The 22151-nt window shown below is 37.5% G+C and overlaps 1 protein-coding gene across 17 annotated transcripts in view; it reads left to right on the forward strand.

Annotated features, from left to right (window-relative positions):
• TRIP12 (thyroid hormone receptor interactor 12) overlaps positions 1–22151 on the forward strand; it is a 140472-nt gene that overhangs the window by 47367 nt on the left and 70954 nt on the right. For 11 of the 17 annotated variants that reach the window (XM_039234526.1, XM_039234525.1, XM_039234529.1 and 8 more), the window contains exons 3-4: positions 7464–7589; positions 8398–9200. In XM_039234526.1, the coding sequence (XP_039090457.1) occupies positions 7464–7589; positions 8398–9200 (929 nt within the window). The remainder of the gene's footprint in view (positions 1–7463; positions 7590–8397; positions 9201–22151) is intronic. The other 6 variants (XM_039234534.1, XM_039234538.1, XM_039234539.1 and 3 more) reach the window with 1 other exon arrangement.

Raw genomic sequence — 22151 nt, forward strand, 5'->3', positions numbered from 1 at the left:
GCACAAGTAGGGTAGGGGCGGGGGAAGAGGGGCAGAGGATCTGAAGTGGGCTCTGTGACTGACAGTAGAAAGCCCGATGTGCGGGGTGCGAACTCCCGAACCATGAGTTCATGAATTGAGCCAAAATCAGACACTTAACTGACTGAGCCACTTAAGCACCCCTGCAAGGTTGTGTTAAACAGTGGCATGGTTGCCGTGGTCTAAGGAGGAAGAGAAGCTACTTTTTCATGGTTGGAAGTTAGGACCATTGGATTTTTTTTATGTTTTTGTTTTTAATTTTTTAACATTTATTCAGTTTTAAGAGACGGAGAGAGACAGCGTGAGTGGGGGAGGAGTAGAGAGAGAGGGAGACACAGAATCCAAAGTAGGCTTCAGGCTCCGAGCTGTCAGCACATAGCCTGACGCAGGGCTCAAACCCACAGGCCGCGAGATCATGACCTGAGCTGAAGTCGGACACCCAACCAACTGGGCCAGCCAGGTGCCCCTTTTATGTTTATTTTTGAGAGACAGAGAGAGCGAGTGAGTGGGGCAGAGGCAGAGAGGGAGACACAGAATCTGAAGCAGGCTCCAGGCTCTGAGCTGTCAGCACATGCAGAGCTCTAACTCCCGAATCGTGAGTCATGACCTGAGCCGAAGTTGGATGCTTAGCCGTCTGAGCCACCCAAGTGTCCCAACACATTGGCTTCTTAATAGTTACCTGTGTTAAGTTCTTTCTGGGACCAACAAAGTAATATCTCATGTGTTTTGTAACTTTCTTTGCAGTATAGATATCTTGCTTTACTCACCAACTGTGAGATTTTGTTTAAAAGTCACAAAAAAAGGTCACATGATAAGCGTATTAGAAACCTGTAAGATGTCAGCTGCCGTTGATTATTTCTTATCCTTACTGAGGCTTTGCTTTGATGATCCGTCTGTCCCTCAATATTGAGGGAATCTGGTGTTCCACACCAGTTTTTATAAGTGTTTTCTCCATATCAGCATTCCTAGAAGTGTATTAGTGTGAGTGAAAAAATGAATATATACAAATGCTTCTTGAGGAGTTGGACAGCCAGATTTAGCATCACCTGTGGAAGGCAACTAGTCTTTTGGTAATGGGTAAAGCAAAAGAAAGCAGAAGGGCTCCTTTTTTGACCTCTTTTCTTCCATTTCTCTCATTTATCATCTGCAAAGCCTTAAGCCATTTACTCTGACATATATACAGTTAGGGACAGAGGTACCAGAGTGGATAGGACAAAACTTCAGAGCTCTGGATAGAGGCCCTTTACTTTGACCCTCAGTTTCTAGGTACAGCTGCAGGGTTTTAGATTGAGAGTCAGAATGCCTGGGCTCAGTAGTACCTTTCCTGCCTTGGGGCTGGGTGATTTTGCGCAAGCCTCATTTCTTACATCTTTAAAATGGAAACAGACCTGCCTTGGGTGTCATCTGAGAATTAAGTTGGATAATGCATTTAAAAAATTAATGTTTATCACATCATCACACCTTTAAAGTGTATGTATTCTGTGGCCGTCTTCAGAGGTTTTTATTCAGGTAGTTATAAAAGCCAGTCTAGCTATGAAATATGAAATACTCAATACTGCATCACTCATCTATCACTAATCACGAATTTACTTTGAATTATTTTGGTGTTGATACTCCTTACCCAACTACTTTGTAAAATGGGAGGGTGGGGTGCAAGTATATTGAACTGTATGGTTCCCGTTTGTGGGCCATCTTTTTCCACAGTTTTGATTACATGCAATCGCTCTGTCTTGTTCTTGTTACACAGTGAAGGAAGTACTTTGGTTTACTCGTCCATCCTCAGTATACCCTGAGTAGTTGAACTTACAGAAAGTTTGCTTTTGCCTCACTGTTTCCAACTCTGTCAGTCTCTTCGTGCCAACTCTTTACTAAGGACAAAATCTAGATCCTTAGACAAGGCGTTTAAATCCTGGCCTGTCCTTTTAACCTTGTTTCCTAATGTAGCTCTGTGCTCTGGGGAAATTCCTATCATTTGCCAGGTGCCATGTAGGTTTCATGTGTTCTTGCCTCTGCCTTTGCCTGTACTCTGCACTTGACTTGAACATTCTTTTTCTTCAGCTTTTCATTCTTCAGGGTGTGGTCTAAATGCCATGTAGTTTATAAAGCCTATATTCTCCCTTTGTTTCCTCACTTTGTTGAGAAGTTTATAGCATCTGGTAGATCACTTTGTTTTATGAGGCACTGACCTCTTTGAGGACAGGAACTAGACTGTGTGTTATCCATATTTATGTACCTTGTCATGACTTGCATCTTTTAGAGTTAGCAAACCTGACAAATCTGTTGACATGAGTAGTTTGTTCCAGTAGTTCTCTGTCTTGTTCCGTCTAGCGTTCCCTCTTATTTTATCATGTATGTGGTATAATGTGAACCTCTTTATTATGATGCCCGTTTTGTTATGTTTTCCTTCTACTTGTTTTTTTTACGTTCTGTTTTATATATTTAGAAACATTTTATGTCTCTAAACTGTTTATACAGGTATTTAGTGTTACTTAATTTATTTCAAGATAATAAGTGATCTAGTAGGTAAATGCTTGGGTGCATTGACACAAGATGGCCCTGTATTCAGATGCAAGCATCTGTATCTGAATTTATTGAATGTGGCAGCTCCAGAAACATACTTAAATTCCATAAGCAGCATTTTCTTTGTAGACTTCTTCAGAATGATATATGACCCATGGTAGAGCAGCAAAAATGTAATCTTCTGTTGTTCCCATGGATTACTGGAGAAAATGTGTATAAAAACCATGCAAAACAAATAGAAGTTAAGAAATTATGAGCATAAATTTTACCTACATTATAGCTAGATTTGAAGTTTCTTCATAAGGTTTTCATATATTACTACGGCTACTTGAAATCTGTGGGTCATGGGACAGTTTTTCATTTTGTCCAACTCTTCTGCATACTACATGGCATCTTTTACCTCCAGTCCACACCCACTAAATGGCAGTAACACCCTGTTCTCTAACATGTTTTCACAATGTTCCCTAGAGGGAGAACCAGTGATGTTTAAAACATTGTTTTATAAGATAAATAAGGAGTTCTTTACTGTAAATTACAGAATCCATTAGGGTAGCATTTTCACCATAACTAAACATAGGAACATTGGTCAGACTAACCAAGCTTCTGTTTTGTGATTGAAAGAGGAAAACGGTACATTTTGCTGAGAACATTAGTGAGCTTTTTGTTTAAAATGATTTAAGTGAACTTTCCAGCATGATTACTCAAAATCAGTGATTTACTAAAACATGCATTTAACTTAGGAACATTATAAACAAAGCATTTAATTTTCAGAAGACAAAATTACGATATTAATTGTGTATATAAAATATAAAGGCATAAAAATGCATGCATGTCTGTATACACATAAAAAAATTGGAGATTTAATTAAGCTGCAAGTAATTTGTCTGGTAGTATGTGTATGTATTGGAATTTTAAATATGTCTGGCATGAAAATTAATTTCAAACAATTTAGGACGTGATGTATTAACTACTTATAACTAGCCACTCATTTCACCTACCATTAAGAGAAGAAGAGCTCTTTGATACAAGATTTGGTCCTTTTATGGAAGTCCTCTGGGTTAGAGATGGTATTTAACCCTTTGGACTACCAACTATTTTAATAAATAGCAGTAAACGTAAATTAAAGTAGAAGGGGCAGTTCTTATGATTTGCCTAAAAGTCAACAAAAGGCATTTGAGTCTTGAAAGCACATAACCCAGAGCTGATTGGTCTGTTCTCTTGTAACTTGGGTTTGTTTAATGTGAGCTGGCCTATATACACTTGTTAAATAGGGAAATGATGTCAGTATAATACGGAAGTAGTGTTGGCTCATAAGCAGTATTTCCTCCAGTGGTAATATATGGACTGAAATGGGATAGACTGTCAAAGTGGAAGATTTGGTAATCTATGAAGATCTTGGGAAAAAGCTTGAAAATCTTAAAGAAATGACTTAAATCATTTGCAAGAAATACTAGTTCAGTAACTTCTAGAACGACCCCACTTTGCATGGTTAAACATTCTAAGGAAGCTCAAAACCATTTACTCCTGTATTTATAAAGAAAGAAAATGAGAAAAAGGAAAGTCTCCCCCAGAATTGTATTTTTAATTTTACTGAAGCTGTCTTAAGAGAAGATGTCTAAAAATTCACACTTGAAAGGAGAAAGCACAAAAATAAGATTCCAGAGTGGGCCAACTGTGATTATTGGTTCAAATGTTAGTGGAGATTTCAAAATTGGTGATGTTTTTGTTAGGAATGTGATCATAAAATAACATAGATTTGAGTGCTCTGTGCCTAATCTTACTTTCAACGTTAACCAAATTATTTTTAGATTTTGCAGAAAGTGAGGTTTTTCTTCAGGATTATCTATCCGTAGGATGATATAAAAGCTCCTGAAAATACACACCCACCCATTTTATCCACCTATCCTTGGGTTGTATGTAGTTTACTAAATGGGCTCATTCTGGTGCTATCAAGAAGAGTTTGTCATGAATTTTACTGTGTTATTCTTGCAAATTTGATTTATAGTGGATATAAATTTTACTGGGTCTTTGATTATGCTTTTTAATAAAGATAAATGTTGAGCATTAAGGTCTGATAAGTGAGGGAGGTGTTGAAATGAGCTAAAAGGCATCAAGGCTTGTTTAGTGCTGAATACTGTGATATTCTAATTGGGTATGCTAGATTGGTTGTTGGTATTTTATGGAGATTTACTTTACAGTATTCTGAGTTTTAATAATTTATAAATGGGCATAATAAAACAGAGCCCCACTTTGGGAGGCCCCATATTTCTCTTTATGGTACCATCTGTTTGCTTACTCTCTTGTGGTAAGCCAGGGGTTTGCGTACAATGTATGACCCGTGGGATAAATCCAGCTTCCTGCCTGCTTTTGTAAATAAAAATTTGATTGGAACATAGCCCTGCATATTTGTTTACGTATTGTTTATACCTGCTTTTGTGACACCTGGTATTGCCCACAGTGCCATAATGACTACCCTTTACAGAAGATGTATTATTAACTCCATCTTAAACAATAGGCAGAAAGACAGTAGTGGTCAGTATTTTATATCTTAAAATATTTTTAACCAGTACTCAGGATATTATGCTTAACGTAATTTTAGGAAAGGTGCAGTCAGATCAGTGTGGGTGCTGTTGTAGTTAAGCTTGTTTAGTGAGTTTCACTGTCTAAAATGGGTGTTTTTTTTTTTTCTTTTGTAATCTAATGTTGAGCAATGAACTGATAAATTACTTCCTTGAAGGTGTCGGTAAGGACAATAGAAATTCAAGAGTTGATTTAAGTGGCTATAAAGTTAGATGTATTTAAGAACAGGGAACAATTTATTTACTCTACAAAAAGGACAGCTACCTCTCCACTGCTGTAGGCATTAGGTTAATGTTGATCAAAATCTGTTGACAAAGAGAATGAATTCCCTCCCCTTTTGAGACTTAACTAGGAATATATTATCATATGCATTTTTAAGGTTACCATTTGAATATTTAATTGAACGTTATCACAAAATAGTCTAACTTTAGATACAATTTTCTTTTAAAATGTAAAATTATAATCAATACAGAAGGGATATTTTAAATTTCATAATGAAGTAGAAATTGTGATTCAGTTAAAAAATTAATCCTTAGCAAACTTAAATAAGAATGTAGAGAACTTGAATGACGTAATTTATAAATATTGTTCCATGGATATTGTGTATCCTGAAAACAGAATACACTGTTGAAAAAGTAAGGGGATGATTTGACAATTTATTCAATTTCATTTTCCTTTTTTAAAAATAGAAGTCTCAAATCTGTTAGTAGAAGTGTAACAAAAATAAAAGCAATTCCCAGAAATTAAGTCTCTCTTAGGAGACCCATGGGTTAAAACAAAATTTCACTCTGCATTGGAAGAGTATTTAGGAAAAATGCAACTAAATCACAGTGGATAAATCTTATAAGGTTCAGCTTGGCTACACAGAAAAAAAATATTAAGTAACCTTGAAAAGTAATTGTATTCATTACCACAGTCAAGACTAAGACACTTGAAAAGACTAATGACTTAGACTAATTTAGAGGTTTTTTGTTGTTGATGTATTCTAGTAAGTCTTTGGAAAGTACTAGTCTATTGTTTATTAAAATTGAAAATAATATTAGAGGATCCAAAAATATTTCTTTTTTATTGAGAAGCTAATTTCATATCTTCTTTCAAGAATCCAGTATTGAACACTTCTGGAAAAGTGGAAGAAAAAAAAAGGCGAGAAACCTTAGAGCATCTTTTTGAAGAAATGGTGGAACTTGTATGATAGTGTGTTAAGAACTGTCTGGCATCCTTACAGATTCAATTAGAATCATGATGTGAGGTTTCAGTGGCTTATTTATGAGTTCCTTTGCAATGATGTTAGAATGAAACCCTTTTAAAGATATTTTCTAACAAAATAAACAGCTTTGGTATTAATTAGACTTTGTTATTTTCATTAGAACATGCTCTTTTATGTTATTTACATGAAGGATGGATGTTGTCTGTGAATTACAATAGTTGCATCTATTACGTTAACACTTCTCACCTCTGTAACAGCAGCTTTCCTGGGCATGTATTAATGAATGCTCTCTTTTTACTGCTTATGTAAATCTAATGTAATCATTGCCTGAGGTTAAAAAGAAAAAAAATCGAACAGCTGAAAAACAGTCATTCCTGTCCTGCAGACTTGCTCTTAGAACAATGCTGGCACAAGGATTTGCCTGATTATAAATATAACCCAGCCATATATCAATGATGGAATCTTCTGAATGTGTTTGGAATATTTTGTGGTCAGTTCTTTATCTTCTTTCTCTAGGACTTGGTTTTTGGTGTGCTTTGTACTGATTCGTGCATTGCATTCTTAGCAAATATCACTCTTATCGATTTCATGTAAGTTTATTTACTGTTGAGTGCTTCTGGTGATTTTCTGTGTAAAATCAGTTTGAGAATTGATTTCATCTGTCTCTGCATTTACTGTGCTAACCTGAGTTAAATAATTGGGAATCAGCAACATTGTGGAGATCACAGACTGCCTCTTCCTCAAAGCTTTGAAGCAGTTATACTCATATTATCCATTAAAAGTAGTATTTAGATTTAAAGTCTGGATTTGTGTTTTACAAAAATTTAGTATATGTGAATTTATAGTAAAATTGTTGAAAAATTCTTTATTGCTTAAGTAACTATAATATTGCTGCTCAGTCATGAAAAGTGGTAATAAGAGATTTAACTCTTAGGTATTGGAGAGTCGGTTCTAAGGCAGGCTTTTTGGCAAGATTATTTGGCAGAGCAATAACTTAATTATGGAAATATTTGGGAAAAGGGTAGAGTCAATAATGAAGAATTGGGACGCTTGAGAAAATGAAAACCTATTTCACTTTCAGTACTGTATTTGCATCTCAGTTTCCTGATAGATTTCTGTTTTGATTTTCTGCTGACAGGTCACATTTAGGGCAGGCAAAACATAAGGGATATAGCCCTCCTGAGAGTAGAAAATCTAATTCTAAGGCACCCAAAGTGCAGTCTAATACTACTTCTGAACTGTCAAGGGGACACCTTTCTAAAAGGTAAATCTTCACATTGCTTGTACCATTTTCAAGGCAGAATTATTTGCATTTGAATCATTGCATAATATTAAAATTTAGGTTATCCCAAAATGTTGTGATAGATTTTTTTCATTATTCCCTGAATGTAACTTTGAGGATTAATAGTTTATTATCTTTGCAGTGATGTCAGTGCAGCACGCTCTAGGCAATTCAGTTTTTCCCTTGCTTAGAGAACCTGCGTGTTCAACAAACTTTTATGGGCATCCGAAATGCCATTTTACCTTTTTTCCCCCTTAGGTTTCTTAAAGTTTTTTATTGGCAGAGCCAAAGGTCATTGATTTCTGATGGTCTGATTGGTAGGAGTCTTTTAGAGAGGAATAACACAATACTCTAAAACCTTCATTTGCAAAGTGCATACATTAATGGTTATTCAAAACTTTGACAAAGAAGTTGTATTTATGAATAGAGCATCGGTATTCTAGTTTCAACTGGTTCTAAGCCGCTAAGCATTCCTTTTCTTATAAACTTCATTCTGGTTTTGTGATAAGGAGGGTTAGTGTCAGTAGTCTTGGGGCTGAAGAAATGCCTTGATCTAACCATCCAAAGTCACACCTGTTTTATTTTTCTATTTTTATCTTTTTTCCCCCAGTTTTGAACCATTTGAAAACCTGTATACGTGTATTTATTTAGCCCTGGACTTAATCAGGAAAATTTTCGCACCTTTTTAAAAAAGCACTTATTTGCATAGATTCGAGAAGTCAATAAGTATTATATGACAGGTTTAATGATGGCAGGCTGATATTAACTCTCTTCTTATCTAACCTGTCAGAAGCTGCAGTTCATCATCTGCTGTTATAGTTCCACAACCAGAGGATCCAGACAGAGCCAATACTTCAGAAAGGCAAAAAACGGGGCAGGTGCCTAAGAAAGACAATTCTCGAGGAGTGAAACGCAGTGCTAGTCCAGACTACAACAGGACCAACTCTCCCAGCTCTGCCAAAAAACCAAAAGCACTTCAGCGTACTGAATCCCCGTCAGAAACGAATAAGCCACATAGTAAGTCAAAGAAGAGGCATTTAGATCAGGAGCAACAATTGAAATCTGCACACTCGCCGTCAACAAGTAAGGCTCATACCAGAAAGAGTGGGGCCGCTGGCAGTTCACGGAGTCAGAAACGAAAGAGGACAGAGAGTACTTGTATAAAGAGTGGTTCTGTGTCTGAGTCAACTGGTGCCGAAGAGCGATCTGCAAAACCCACCAAGCTGGCTTCAAAATCCGCCGCCTCGGCCAAGGCTGGGTGCAGCACCATCACTGATTCTTCCTCTGCCGCCTCTACTTCCTCCTCATCTTCCGCTGTTGCCTCGGCCTCCTCTGCCGTACCACCAGGGGCCAGGGTGAAACAAGGAAAAGACCAGAACAAGGCCAGGCGGTCCCGTTCAGCATCCAGTCCCAGTCCCAGAAGAAGTAGCAGGGAAAAGGAACAGAGTAAAACTGGTGGCTCGTCAAAATTCGATTGGGCTGCTCGTTTCAGCCCTAAAGTTAGCCTTCCTAAAACCAAACTGTCTCTTCCAGGGTCTTCTAAGTCAGAGACATCAAAACCTGGCCCTTCTGGATTACAGGCCAAATTAGCAAGTAAGTATATGGCAACATCTTTTTTTAAAATAAAACGTTTCTTGGTTTGTCAGAAATGATTATGCTTTCAAGGTAGTCAGATTTGTTTTGCTTTTTTTGGCCCGAAGCAGTCTGAGGTTTATTACTGTCTCTGTTTGTAACAGCATGTAGTAGTTTGATGCTGCCTTTAGTTTTAAGGAAACCGGTAAGGAAAATGCTGCTTTCTTATTACTAAATGGTCACATTTTAGTGCCTGGGTCTTTCTCCTTGTAGCACTTGCTGCTAAGTTCTACTTCCTGTTATCAGAGTGGGACATCAAGTTGAATTTTCTTCTGTAACCAGACCAGAAAGTTCTTTCAGTTATGAGTTGCTTTGGACCATGATCAAAAATCAAGTGGTGGGTTGTTTTTTGGGGACGATACATTCTTGATGTATGAAAATACTGAGTGAGCTAAGTTTTCAGAATAAATGTATCCTTGTATAAATTAAGCTGTAGCCACATGTTTTGTGGCCCTGCAGGAGTCTAGTCTAAAGATGATTACTTCTTGTGTTCTATACGCTGGACCTGGTCTCACATAAATGGGAGTGTTACCCTCTTGAACCATGGAGGAGAGCTAACATTCGGGAATAATACATTTCAAGTACAGAAACAAACTAGATGGGAGATAGGGATCTTGAGGTACTTTTCTCTTTCCTTTTTTGTCAAAAGACTTCTTTAGGGAAGCCAGATGTTCGTGTCCTTAGAACTGATTAGAGCTGGAGGTGGCCCTCTTCAGTTACGTAATTGCTGTAACACTGAAGGGTGGTCTTTTTCCTATTTTGAAAAATCTAAACCACACAAAAGAATAATATAGCCCTATGTATAGTTTTTTTAAGCATTTAATTTTTGTAATATCCAGGAAGCTTGCTTTAGACCATTTTTTTTCTTGCCCTCATAGAACATTTTAGATTTATATTTTGATAGGTCTAGAACCTTTTCTTGGTCGTTGACAAATTCACATAGTGTGCTAGTATTCTTGTCAAGGTTTAGCTAATATTGGATCAGCCTAACCTAACATTGTAGCATTTTGTTCAACTTAGCATTTTATTTTTTTAAGAGTTTATTTATTTTGAGAGAGAGTGCATGCAGGAGGTTGGAGGAGAGGCAGAGTAGAAGGAGAGAATCCCAAGCCAGCTTCCCTCTGCCAGCTCAGAGTCTGGTGTGGGACTCGAGCCCAAGAACTGTGAGATCATGACCTAAGCCAAAATGAGGAGTTAGTTGCCCAGGCACTCCCAATTTGGTATTTTAAATACACCTTATATCTGTCTAAAATCTTTTGAATTTCAAGGTACAGACACTGGATTAAGATTAAGATTGGTATCTTGATGAGCACCTGGGTGGGTGACTCAGTTAATCATCTTCAGCTCAGGGTTTGAGCCCCACAATGGGCTCTGCTGACAGCACAAAGCCTGCTTGGGATCTCTTTCTCCCCTTCTCTTTCTGCCCCTCCGTCCTCCCAAATAAATAAACCTTTAAAAAAAAATGATTGGTATCTTCAAATCAAAAGGGAATTAAAAGCCTGGTGAAAAAGGGATGGCTAACGGTCCATTGGACCTGGCAAGGTTTTCTAGTCACTTGGAGTTAGCTTATCTCTTTTATACCTCTTCCTTTTTGTTTTTTAACGAAGTAGAGAAGTGCGTGCGTGCGTGTACATGTATGTGCACGCTCATGTGTGTGTGCACCCACTGTAGTAGCTGTGTGACCTCCACAGCCATCAGGCCAGGTTGAGTTTGCGGCACGTTCATTGGGATTCACTCCTCCACTTCTCTGCCTTCCAGTCGGCTTTACTTAAGGAGCTTACCACTTTTAGCTCTTTTTTCTAGGAGAGTCCAGTGCAGGGTGAATGCAGATTTTTCTCAAGCATCATGTCCTCAACTCTTCTTGGACACTAGTTTTCTTTTTTTCAGAGGCTGTTAACATGATTTTTAAAAGAAAACCCTGCCCCTAGTGTGTTTTCCTTGGTTTCTCTAATTGAGAAAGCACTGAGAGTGCTGATACTACCCTGTGCCACAATCAGTCTCTGAAACTCACTCTGCGTGTGGTCACGGACAGGGTCATTTAAAACTCACCTTGTATTATCTTCCTCAGTTTCACAAAGTCTCTACGTGTTGTATGGTCACAAATACCGCTTTCCCATTTTCACTACCACTTCCCCAGTTCTAATAAGCTCTAATTATAACCTATGCTGTTGAAGCAGGAGAACATGCAGTTATTTAGCATCTGATAAGTATGAGGTTTTTACATAGGCCATCCGTTTAATTTTTAAAAAAATGGTGCTTAATGATAGTTATTAAGGACATTTATTTCAAGAAGGTGAGACAACTTGCCTGGGTAACATCTCACAGATGGCAGAGCTATGAGCGGAAGACGGAGACTATGTATGACCTAAAGCCACTGCTGCCTCTCTTTGCTGCTTACTTTTCAGCCCTGTGAGTTCCCCATGCTGTGCGGGTGCGCTATATTTGCGTCATTAAGAGATGTTAAGACCCCAGAGGAGATGAAATCCAATTTGATCCTTCTTTACTGGTATTGATTCATCTTTAGCGGTGAATAGTGTATGAACCCAAGGATTTGTATCCTACCATTCACTATGGATTTGTTTATTTTCAAATAAGTGAAAAACATTTCAAGACAAAAGAGTAGAGACTATTTATATGTAGTGTCCTTACAAGTGCCTGAAAACTTGTAAATAGTTTACACAGATCATGTCGTTTACTCATCAGCCCCATGTGGCAGATACTATTCTTACAGGTAAGGAGACTCAGAAACAGTGGTCAGGTTGCCTGCCCAATGTCACAGAACTTAGAAGTGATAGAGCCAAGAGTGAAACCCAGGCCATCTGGTTCCAGAAATCAGCCATGACACAGGAAGTATAGGATTGAGTAGATTGGGTGAGCTAAATCTAGGAAGACTTCTTGGAGTCAGATAGGGCAGGGTGGATTTTAGGCATGATTACATGTGTCACTTCAGGAAAGAGTTTATGTAACATGAAGCAGTACTGCAATAGAATTGACAGTACTTAGTAATTTTACTTAAAAACATAGGGGCAAAGTAAGGTAATTTATGGGAATCTATTGAGTTTCAAGAAATGGCATTTTGGGGATAGCAAACTCTTACTGTAGAGATGAAAACCCTGGGTTTGAATTTTAGTTCTGCTCTTTTATCAGCTGGCAACTATGGGAAAGCTTGTAATATTTTCCTTATAAATGGCATAATCGTTTATTTGAGGAATAAATGATTGAGACTCATATAGTGCTTATTTGTGAGATGCATTGTAGAACTTTGGGTGCACATCAGCAGTTGAGTATCTTAAGAAAGAAACCATATTCAACAGCGCTTTGAGAATGAAGGACTGATAAATCCCAGCCTTTGATCAGTTTAAAGTATACCTATTTTTAAATTTGGAAGATCTTGGTTTAGTTATATTACCTCTTGATAGTTTTGTGAGGTTGGCAAATCATTCGCTATAGTTATAGTAACCTAATCCCTGATCTTATTTGTAAATCAGTAATATTCTTATGAAGCATCAGTAAAAGAATGTAAAAATAACTTTGTAAAATTAAAGTGCCATGTAAACATATAAAATGGTGACTTGAGAGTTATTGCCATATATTTAAAGGGCTGTTTATGCATAAGTAATCCCCCTGACCCCCAAACATCAACCCAGGGACAAGATTAGATTCAGTGGGTAGAGGTTGAGAAGCAGATTTCTGATTAGTATACCTCGGGGAACCAGAATCTGCAACTTACCCGAAAAATGCAGTAAACCACTTGGTGAGATAGAAGGTATTCCAAATTTGGTAGGTTATTTGTTTTCTTCAACTTGTAGCAATCAGTGAACCTTAATTAGAATATGGTATGTTTTCTCAGGTAAAGGCTCACTGATCTGATTGGTCAGTAAAGCTTCATGGATCAGTACTTCTCTGATACTTTGTGAAAACTAATTTCCCACGGCCAAATACTGCTCCAGGAGATGGAGGAGATGCATTAACGCCTTGAAGGCTGTGAGAAATCTCCTGGTAACTTGTGCTTGACCTAGGAGTTTACAGATTTGCCTGACCACAGGTTATTACCTTGGGGAATAGCAGTGGTCCAAGGAACACTGTTAGGAAATGATACAATACATTTAATTGGGACACTTGAGCAAGAAGCCCTTTGCCAGTGTGCCGTTTCGGCAACTGTTCACAGACTGATGGGCAGGTTCCTGCTGAGGAATTAGAGTTGGCAGGAGAGCTAGTGAAACAGCTACTCTTGTGATGGGCTCCCCAAAGCCCGGTGGCTTGCCAGCTACAGCTGATCAAAATAGCTCAGTGGCAAAGGTCACACTGTATCAGTTGGTTGAAGTCTTGAGAATACCCCAGAAAGGATAGATGGTGTTATGTGACCATTCTTAATGTGCGTTAGGAAATTATTCTTGCTCTGTGTTGTTAAACATAAGCAAATAGACCTTCTCAAAATTTATGTAGCATAAATGTAAAACCGGTGGGGCAGTGTAATGACATAAATGATTTTGGAAAATATTTTGTATCTTAACGTATCTCAGAATGTTTTTACAATTATTAATGGTTTCAAGATCTGTTTTGCTAATTTACTTTTGAAAGCTCAGTTTGCAATAATATGACTTTCGAAGTATATAAGAAAGTTTGTGATAAATCTGGGCCGTTATGGAACTTCTTTATGGAAAAACTTAAAGATATTTCTAGTCTGATATGTCTGTTTGTAGATCTGGTTTCCTCTCATTAGTTAAGTGGACACTGTGTGCACATTATTAATAACATAGTCAGCAGTAGTTATCAGCTTATTTCCAGCTTGAGTTTCCTACTCTTCTGGTGACTTGCATGCAGCCTGTGGCCATTATTAGAACTAGACAAGAACCAGGTGGATGCAGAATTCTGGGACGGTAATTCGGCGTAGGTTAGGGCTCTGCAGGCAGCTGCAGACTGAGACGTGGTGCTTTGCACCTCCAGGATGGAAGGAAGAAATAAGAATGAGTTGAGAAGGCGAGAATTTAAGAGTTACACTCTTGGTTTCACCTAGAGTCTTATAGGGTCATACATGCTGAGTTTAAATAATTAAACTGTCTTTCCACCTCATGAGGTGTTGGCTGAGGAGCTTAAAGGGAAAAGAATGGAGTGGGGAAAGGTTTTTTTTTTCTTTTTTAAATTTTCTTATGTTTATTTTTGAGAGAGAAAGAGCGTGAGCGTGGGTGAGCAGGGGAGGGGCAGAGAGAGAGAGGGAGACAGAATCTGAAGCAGGCTCCAGGCTCTGAGCTGTCAGCACAGAGCCTGAGGTGGGGCTGGAACCCACTAACCGCGAGATCATGACCTGAACCAAAGTCGGACGCTTAACCTACTGAACCACCCGGGCGCCCCTGACAGTTTACTGTAAGACAGCTGTTGAACTAGTTTAGCAACTTAACTCTATCATAATTCTAGAATGTAATTAACTTTGAAAAATTACCAATGATTCCTAATAATTTGGAGGCTTTAAAAAATCAAATTAGAAAAATGAGTTGCTAAATTTAAGAACATTGAATGGAAACCGGTATAATCAGCCTCTTTGTTGAGAAGGCTTTGTTTCACTTTACACGGTGAATTTTAAACCACCATGGTATGTATTTTTGTATGCCAGGTTAGAATAAGAATTATTTTAGTCAGGTTACTTTTTACTCAAGTTACATATAAGCTTATTATGAAAACAGCAGTCTTCCCGCCATATTGCCCTTCCCATTGGATTATTTTGGTATCTATTTCCATGTGTTTGTACTATGTACTTCTGTGTTTAGTTTTTGCTTTTTTTTTCCTTCCCAATGTGAGCACGGTTGCACGCCCTTTATGAAAGTTAACCACATCTCTGTACTCACCAAACACATATTGCATATGCTTCCTATTTGCCCAGTGGCGATCAGTGCCCGGTGTTTGTGCAGATACAGAAATGCTATCTACAGAGTCCTGTCAGAAGGGTTCCTTTCTTAAACATTTTTGTTTTTCTTGATTTAAATAATTATTTTGTTGTTGATGTTTTCCTTTTCTGTGAACCCATTACTCCAAACTCTTTACTGTCTAAATCTTTGTCACGGTGTCTACTTGTGTTCGTTAAATTTTCCTGAAGAAATAAGGCCTCTTTGCTCTTTTATGCCTGTGCACTGTTTTTGTTTAGCCTGGTTATTTTCTTCAGTCTTTGGTTTAGTTTTCTGTTAACAGAGCCCACATCGTCTTTCCAGGGTTACTATTTTGTGTTCATGGAACATCACTTCTGCTTGCTTTCTAAGAAAAACTGTGTACGAGATTTTTAAAAGCCTTTTTTTTTTCCCCTGATTTTGAATGTATGAAAGTATATTAACCTTGATACATAGAGTTCTGGTTAGAAATTGTTTTTCTTAAGAATTTGTGGAAGAATACCATTATTTTTAAGCTTTAAACATTTTTTTACTGGAAACATTCCTGATCTGTTATGTATGTAACCCATTTTTCTGGAAACTTCTAGCTCTTCACCTCTATTTGGAAATGTCATGATACTGCCATACCTGTGGGTTTGTTTTCATTTCTTGTTAGGGTACCCAGCAATTGTGCTTTCCCTTGGGTATGAGGTGTTACCCAACACTCAGGGCTCTCACCTTAAGATCAGGATTAGAACCAAGCAAACCAGGATGGTGGTTGTTCACTGTATCCTTGTTTCTTTCTCTTTCTAGATCTCCTGTTATTTTGGATGATTATCCTCTTGGAAAGTTCTGATCTTTTCATTCTTGCTTTGCTTTTTTGTTCTACTTTCTGATAGATTTCTTCAACTTCTTCCAACCTTTCTATTGATTTTTTTTTCCTTTTGCTCTCTTGTTTTTATTTTCAAGAGGTTATTTTGTTCTCATTCCTTTTTATAATGGATCCCTTTCTTTTTTTGAGGACATTAATGGTGAGTTATCTTTGCACAGTTCTCTTATGAAATTTTTTGGGGGGTTGGTGGGTTGGGTTGGTTTTGATTTTTATACCGGGAAATTTCCTTAGGTTTTGGTAATTCCTGGTTGTTTCTTCATACTCAGGTGTACAAGGACCAAAAATCCAGTTTGTAAGCTCTGAGCACAGAGATGAGATTTGACTGAAATTGATTTTCTAGTGATCTGGTTGGGCTAGTCATTACGAAACCTCCTCTATCATTATTTTTAGATCTTTTTCTTTGGTAGAATTCCACAGAGAAGATTCCTTTATGCTCCTGCCTGGAGTTAAAAGCTGAACTGACCGAGGTCTAGGGCCTGAGCAGAGAAAGAGGCCTAGGAAAGAGGCCATCTGTCCTCTAATATTAATCTTGTTTATATTTGATCCTCTTCCCCTCCTCTCATTTTGATATGGTGCACCTATATGCAACTCTGTACTTTAATTGAGAATTTCTTTATTTTATACTTTCTAAAGAATAGACGTCTTGTGTTTTGCTGGGTCAGCAGAGGGACAGTTACCCAGCTGTGCAAGTGGGGGAGGGGATCTGGGAATCTGACTGCTTCATAAGCAGCCTATCAACCAATCCTCAGTTTTAATTCTGGAGCCATCCCCAGAGGTACCTGGTACCATCAATTCCTGAACCTTTGTGGGATTCTAAGTATCCTTCTCGTTGACAATTTATCTCAGTGTTCTGGAATTTCTCATGCTGGAATTTCTGCTTTCCATCTTGTAAAATTGTACTGTGAGAGTAATCTATTCTTCTCATCCTTGTGGATTTATGCCTCAGATTCTTTTTTATTTTTATTTTTTTTAAGTTTGTTTATTTACTTAGAAAGCAAGCAGGGTAGAGGCAGTGGCGGGGGGTGGGGAGAGGATCCCAAGCAGGCTCCCCACTGCCAGCACAGAGCCTGATGGGGCCACAAATTCATGAACTGCGAGATCATGACCTGAACTGAAGTTGGATGTTTAACAGACTGAGCCACCCAGGCGTCCCTGCCTCAGGTTCTTTTAATACCATTTTAGTGGAGCTCCAGGAGAGGACAGAAGCGAATGCATGTGTGTGTATTCAGACTTCTGTCTTTAACCAGAAGGCACACACTTTTTGATGTATATGCACATAAGTTTTTAAAAGTTGGAGCTTGCTCGGCCTGTCAGTAGAATGTTCATTATAAGCCAAGGTCCATGCTGGACATGTGACACAGCAAATTCTGTTCTCATGACAACAGTATGAGGTAGCGTCCATGTTTTTGGTATGAAAAACCAAAGTGCTTTTATTTGCCTGAACACTTTTTAATAGACTTTTTCCTTTCAAAAATACTATAAGTTATTATCATTTTAATGGCTGTAAACCATCCCTAGATTAGGGATGTACCCTAGATTAGGGATGTACCCTAATCTAGCTTATTCCCAATTTACATTGTTCTAAATTTTTTAATTGACTAGAGGTTTGTAATTCACATCATTATCTCCTTGTTAGGTTTCTGGTTATGTTCTTTTTAAATATTGATATATATTTTGAAATTGCCACTAGAAATACATGAATTTACATTCCCACTAATAGGGTAAAATGCCAGTTTGTTCACCTCCTTATTAGCTAATATTGTGTTCCTGCAGTCTGCAGGTTTTTTTTTTTTTTTTTTTTTTTAACCATACTGGTGATTATTTAACCATCCTCTTTTATTGGACATTTAGCTCTTTTCCAGTCTCTCATTATTAAAAATAATGCTTGGGTGAGTATCTGTACATTTCTAATGTTTTTAATATGTATTGCCAACTCCATGCATGAAATGGCCCTGAATTGAATAGGAAATAAACACTTGGCTTAGAAAATTCCATTTGGGAATTAGCTTACTGTCATATGCAAAACTTCTCTTTGTTACTGAGTGATTTTAAAATAAACATCTGTGATCCCTTTTAATATGATAGGTTACTTTCCATTTTGTGAATTTATTTTGGTAAAGTAACCATTAATACAGATGTATATACTTGAAAGTAGACACACAGCACTACCAAGTTATACCAGGTTCTCACAATTCTGTTTTGACTGAAAAAATCAAGAACTAGTTACTGAAAATATCTTCACTGTTAGTTAATTCTCTTTATTTGGTTCACTTTTTCTGGTAGCAAAATGGCTCCATTGCAGGATTCTAAATTGAACTCTCCATGTGTGATAATAGTCATGTTATTGGGTCCATTTTTTCCCTTTTATGAAGAAAAAACAAGTCTTTCTAAAAACCTTTTGAAACAGATTCAAGGTGTGTAAATAAAGGGATATTTGATAGCTTTTTAAAATATACAAACAAGTTTGGGGATTTGTGTTTCAGAATCATTTCTGATCATCATTGATACCTTTAAATGTAAATTGGAGTGATTTTTGAATACCTTTGTTTAAAATATTGGTTTGTGTACCTTATTCATTGGTTTGTTTACTCCATTTTAAAATGGAGATGTATTTATTATCTCTGGGAATATTGCAAAAATTTTAAGTAAAAAAAATCAAGATAAGTAATATTCTAGAAAAATTAGGACTGAAGCTAATATTTAGCTCTTTTCTTTTGACTTATTTTTTTCTTTTTCTTTTAAATTTTTGTTTAATGTTTGTTTTTGAGAGAGAGAGAGAGAGCGAGCGAGCACGAGCTAGGGAGGGACAGAGAGAGAGGGAGACATAGAATCCAAAACAGGGTCCAGGCTCTGAGCTGTCAGCACAGAGCCCAACATGGAGCTCAGACTCAAAAACTGCGAGATCATGACCTGAGTTGAGGTTGGACGTTTAACTGACCGAGTCACCCAGGCATCCCTATTTATTATTTTTTAATTGTTCGTTTATTTTTGAGATGGGGTGGGGGGGCCGAGCGCGAGCGCAGGAGAGGGGCAGAGAGAGAGGAAGTCACAGAATACAAAGCAGGCTCTAGGCTCCAAGGTGTCAGCACAGAGCCTGACAAAGGGCTTGAACTCACGAATTGTGAAGTCTTCACTTGAGGCCGAGTTGGACACCTGACTGAGCTGCCCAGGTGCCCCTTGTTTTTCTTTTTAAAACACAAGAGGTTGTGTTTATTTGGTTTTGGACAAGTTTTTGTTTTTTAAATATTTAATTGATTTTTGAAATTTAGGTGTGTCCATATGTTCTTCCTTTTTCTCTTCAAAGTCCAGGTCAGTATGTTTTCTGTAAATCCTATAAAATAAATATTTTAGGTTTACTGACCACATATGGTTTTTGTCACGTATTCTTCTGTTTAACAACTTGCTAAAAATGTAAAAAACAATTCTTAGCTAGTGGGATGTACAAAAACAGGCTGCCAGATGGATCTGGCCCAGAGGCTGCAATTTGTTAGCACCTACCTTAGACTAAAAATTTTAATATAATTATATGTTATATAAGGTATATATATTATATGACTGGCAAAGTCAGGATTGGTTTGCTTCAGGCTTGGCTGTATCCAGGACCTCAAATAAAGATGACCCTGTCAGTCCCAAGCCTGTGTTATGACTCCCTCACTCTGCCCTCCCCCAAGATACTATCCAGTAATTAATGAATTTACTTGTAAGAAAGTCCCTCATTTCTTTGGGTCGTATGCATAACCTTCAACGAATCACTATTGTGGAGGTAGAATTGTAATTTTAATGCTTTGCCAGAAGTATTGTAAGGATATAGTAGCCTCTTCAAAATAAGCTTAGGAATTGTGTAGCTGGCTTGGTTATGCACCTGAAAGCAAGTCAGTATGGAAATAGTCTAGCCAGTTTGAGCCCCCCCCACTCATATAATGGGAGCGTGCTGTGAATGGTAGTTTCATCAGTATCACATGGCAAAGAGGTAGGAGATAGTTCCCAAAATAATAATAATAATAATAATAATAAAATCAAAGTCAGGGTGTTAAGAAAAAGGGTTACTGGGCCTTATACAGTAGATGTCTACTTAATCATTTTTTAAGGTCCTTGTAAAATGAGTATGTAAATTGGAGAATAGAAACATTTACGTAGTTGAATTCAGTCATTATTCACTAAACAAAGGTGCTAGGTAAATCTGTCCCCTGCCTTGCTTGGTTTCAAACAGCCTTACCGAATATGTTGACGTTCAGGTTTATTTTGACTGTACAACAAAAGAAATCTTTAAGAAATTGGAAAGTTTATTTAATTATTGGATTGTTAGAATATTTTATCATGGGAGGGCAGTAGTTCTGTTTTGGGATTATGTGTGTACATATGTGTGTGCCATATAAAAAATTAGCATCCTAGTTCAGTTCAGGAAAGAATTACAAATAGAATAAAAGGATGACAGTGAACATGTATTGTTTGTCTATTGCTACTTTTAAAGTAACTTTTTTTTTTTTTTTTTGGAAATAGCCAATTGTGAAAATTATACCTTTCCAGGATTGGTGTTCTACCTTCAATCACTCCCTCTTGACCTGAAGTAGGCGTATCATGGTACTGTTGCTCATCTCTTGCGTTACAAAATTGGGATCCTTTCACAATATTGTAATGCAAAGAAAAATACTTTTAAAAACTCGATATAGAGAAGAAAAATTATAAGTAGAAGGTCCCAAGATCATACCTGATTTTACATTAATTAGTAAGAGTCCAGAAAATGAAATATTCAAGGCCTTCAGTCTGTTGACTCTTTAAAGATGTTGTTATATTTTAGAAATCCAAGCTTACCATTGAATACATAAGAGATATAGTTATTTCACATTTCGTGTGTCATAACTATGTAACAATTACTGTTTTTACAGTTCACAAAGCTCTGAACTTTGAGTAAATCAGTTGTGGGTTAGGAATACACATTCCAAGAAAAAGAAAAAAGTGAGATAAATATATGCTGTAGAGGTACAAAGCAACTAGGACTTCTAAGAGAATGATACTATTAGTTTCACCTTTATTCACAGGAATAAAGATTATCAGAATATATTTGTAAGGACAAGAGCATATATTCTTATACCAAAACAGTAATGTCAAAAACTTTGATAAAAGTATGTCTAAATTTATACCTAACTTCATTACACAAAAGCTTTGTAGATATTAATAGATTAATCTGACCAGTGGTATTCTGGTTGCTTCTGAGAGTGGCCTCATGAAAATAAATGACAAATGCAGTTTCGCTGCATCACAGAGCCCGTGTGTGTGTGTGTGTGTGTACATGTGTACCCATGCACATGAAATTAATACATTTTCAGTGGGTTGCTGGCTTGTATTTATTGTGTTTCCTCTTCAGTTAAAATAATCATTACTTGACCAGTAGAATGGAAGGAAACACATTTTGATTCTGCTCAATTACAGTATTTTTATATGGAGCTTTAAAGTTTTCTAATTGAACCAGGAAGGCAAAATTGTGATGCTTTACCAGAAGTATAGTAAAGATGGAGTAACTTTTGTTCTGCCTCAAAATAAGCTTAGGAATTGTGTGGTTGGCTGGGTTATGCAACCTTTAAGCAAGTCAGTTCATATTTTTTTTGTGTCTGAAAAGTAAGAATAATCATAACTATATCTGAAAGTGCTTTTGAAAAAAGCCAGTATAATATTGTAAAGACAGTATGTTCTAGGGCACCTGGCTGTGGCTTAGTCAGGTAAGCGTCCTGACCGGCTCGTGTCATGATCTTGTGGTCAGTGAGTTCTAGCCTCCCATTGGGCTAGCTGCTGTCAGCACAGAACTTGCTTTGGATCCTCTGTCCCACCCCACCCCCACCCCCGTCCGTCTCTCTCTCCCTCTCTCTCTCTCAAAATAAACAAACATTTTAAAAAAAAGCCTTGATGCTTTACTTTATTTAAAAAATAAAAAAAAAGGGGCGCCTGGGTGGCTTAGTCGGTTAAGCGTCCTACTTTCGCTTAGGTCGTGATCTCGCGGTTTGTGGGTTCGAGCCCCGCATCACGCTCGGTGCTGACTGCCAGCTCAGAGCCTGGAGCCTGTTTCAGAGTCTGTGACTCTCTCTCTCTCTCTGACCCTCCCCTCCTCACGCTGTCTCTCTCTCTCTCTCTCTCTCTCCTAGAAATAAATAAAACATAAAAAAAAAA

This window comes from Hyaena hyaena, unplaced genomic scaffold, assembly GCF_003009895.1.
Source record: "Hyaena hyaena isolate Hyena2069 unplaced genomic scaffold, ASM300989v1 scaffold_86, whole genome shotgun sequence".
Lineage (NCBI taxonomy): Eukaryota > Metazoa > Chordata > Mammalia > Carnivora > Hyaenidae > Hyaena > Hyaena hyaena.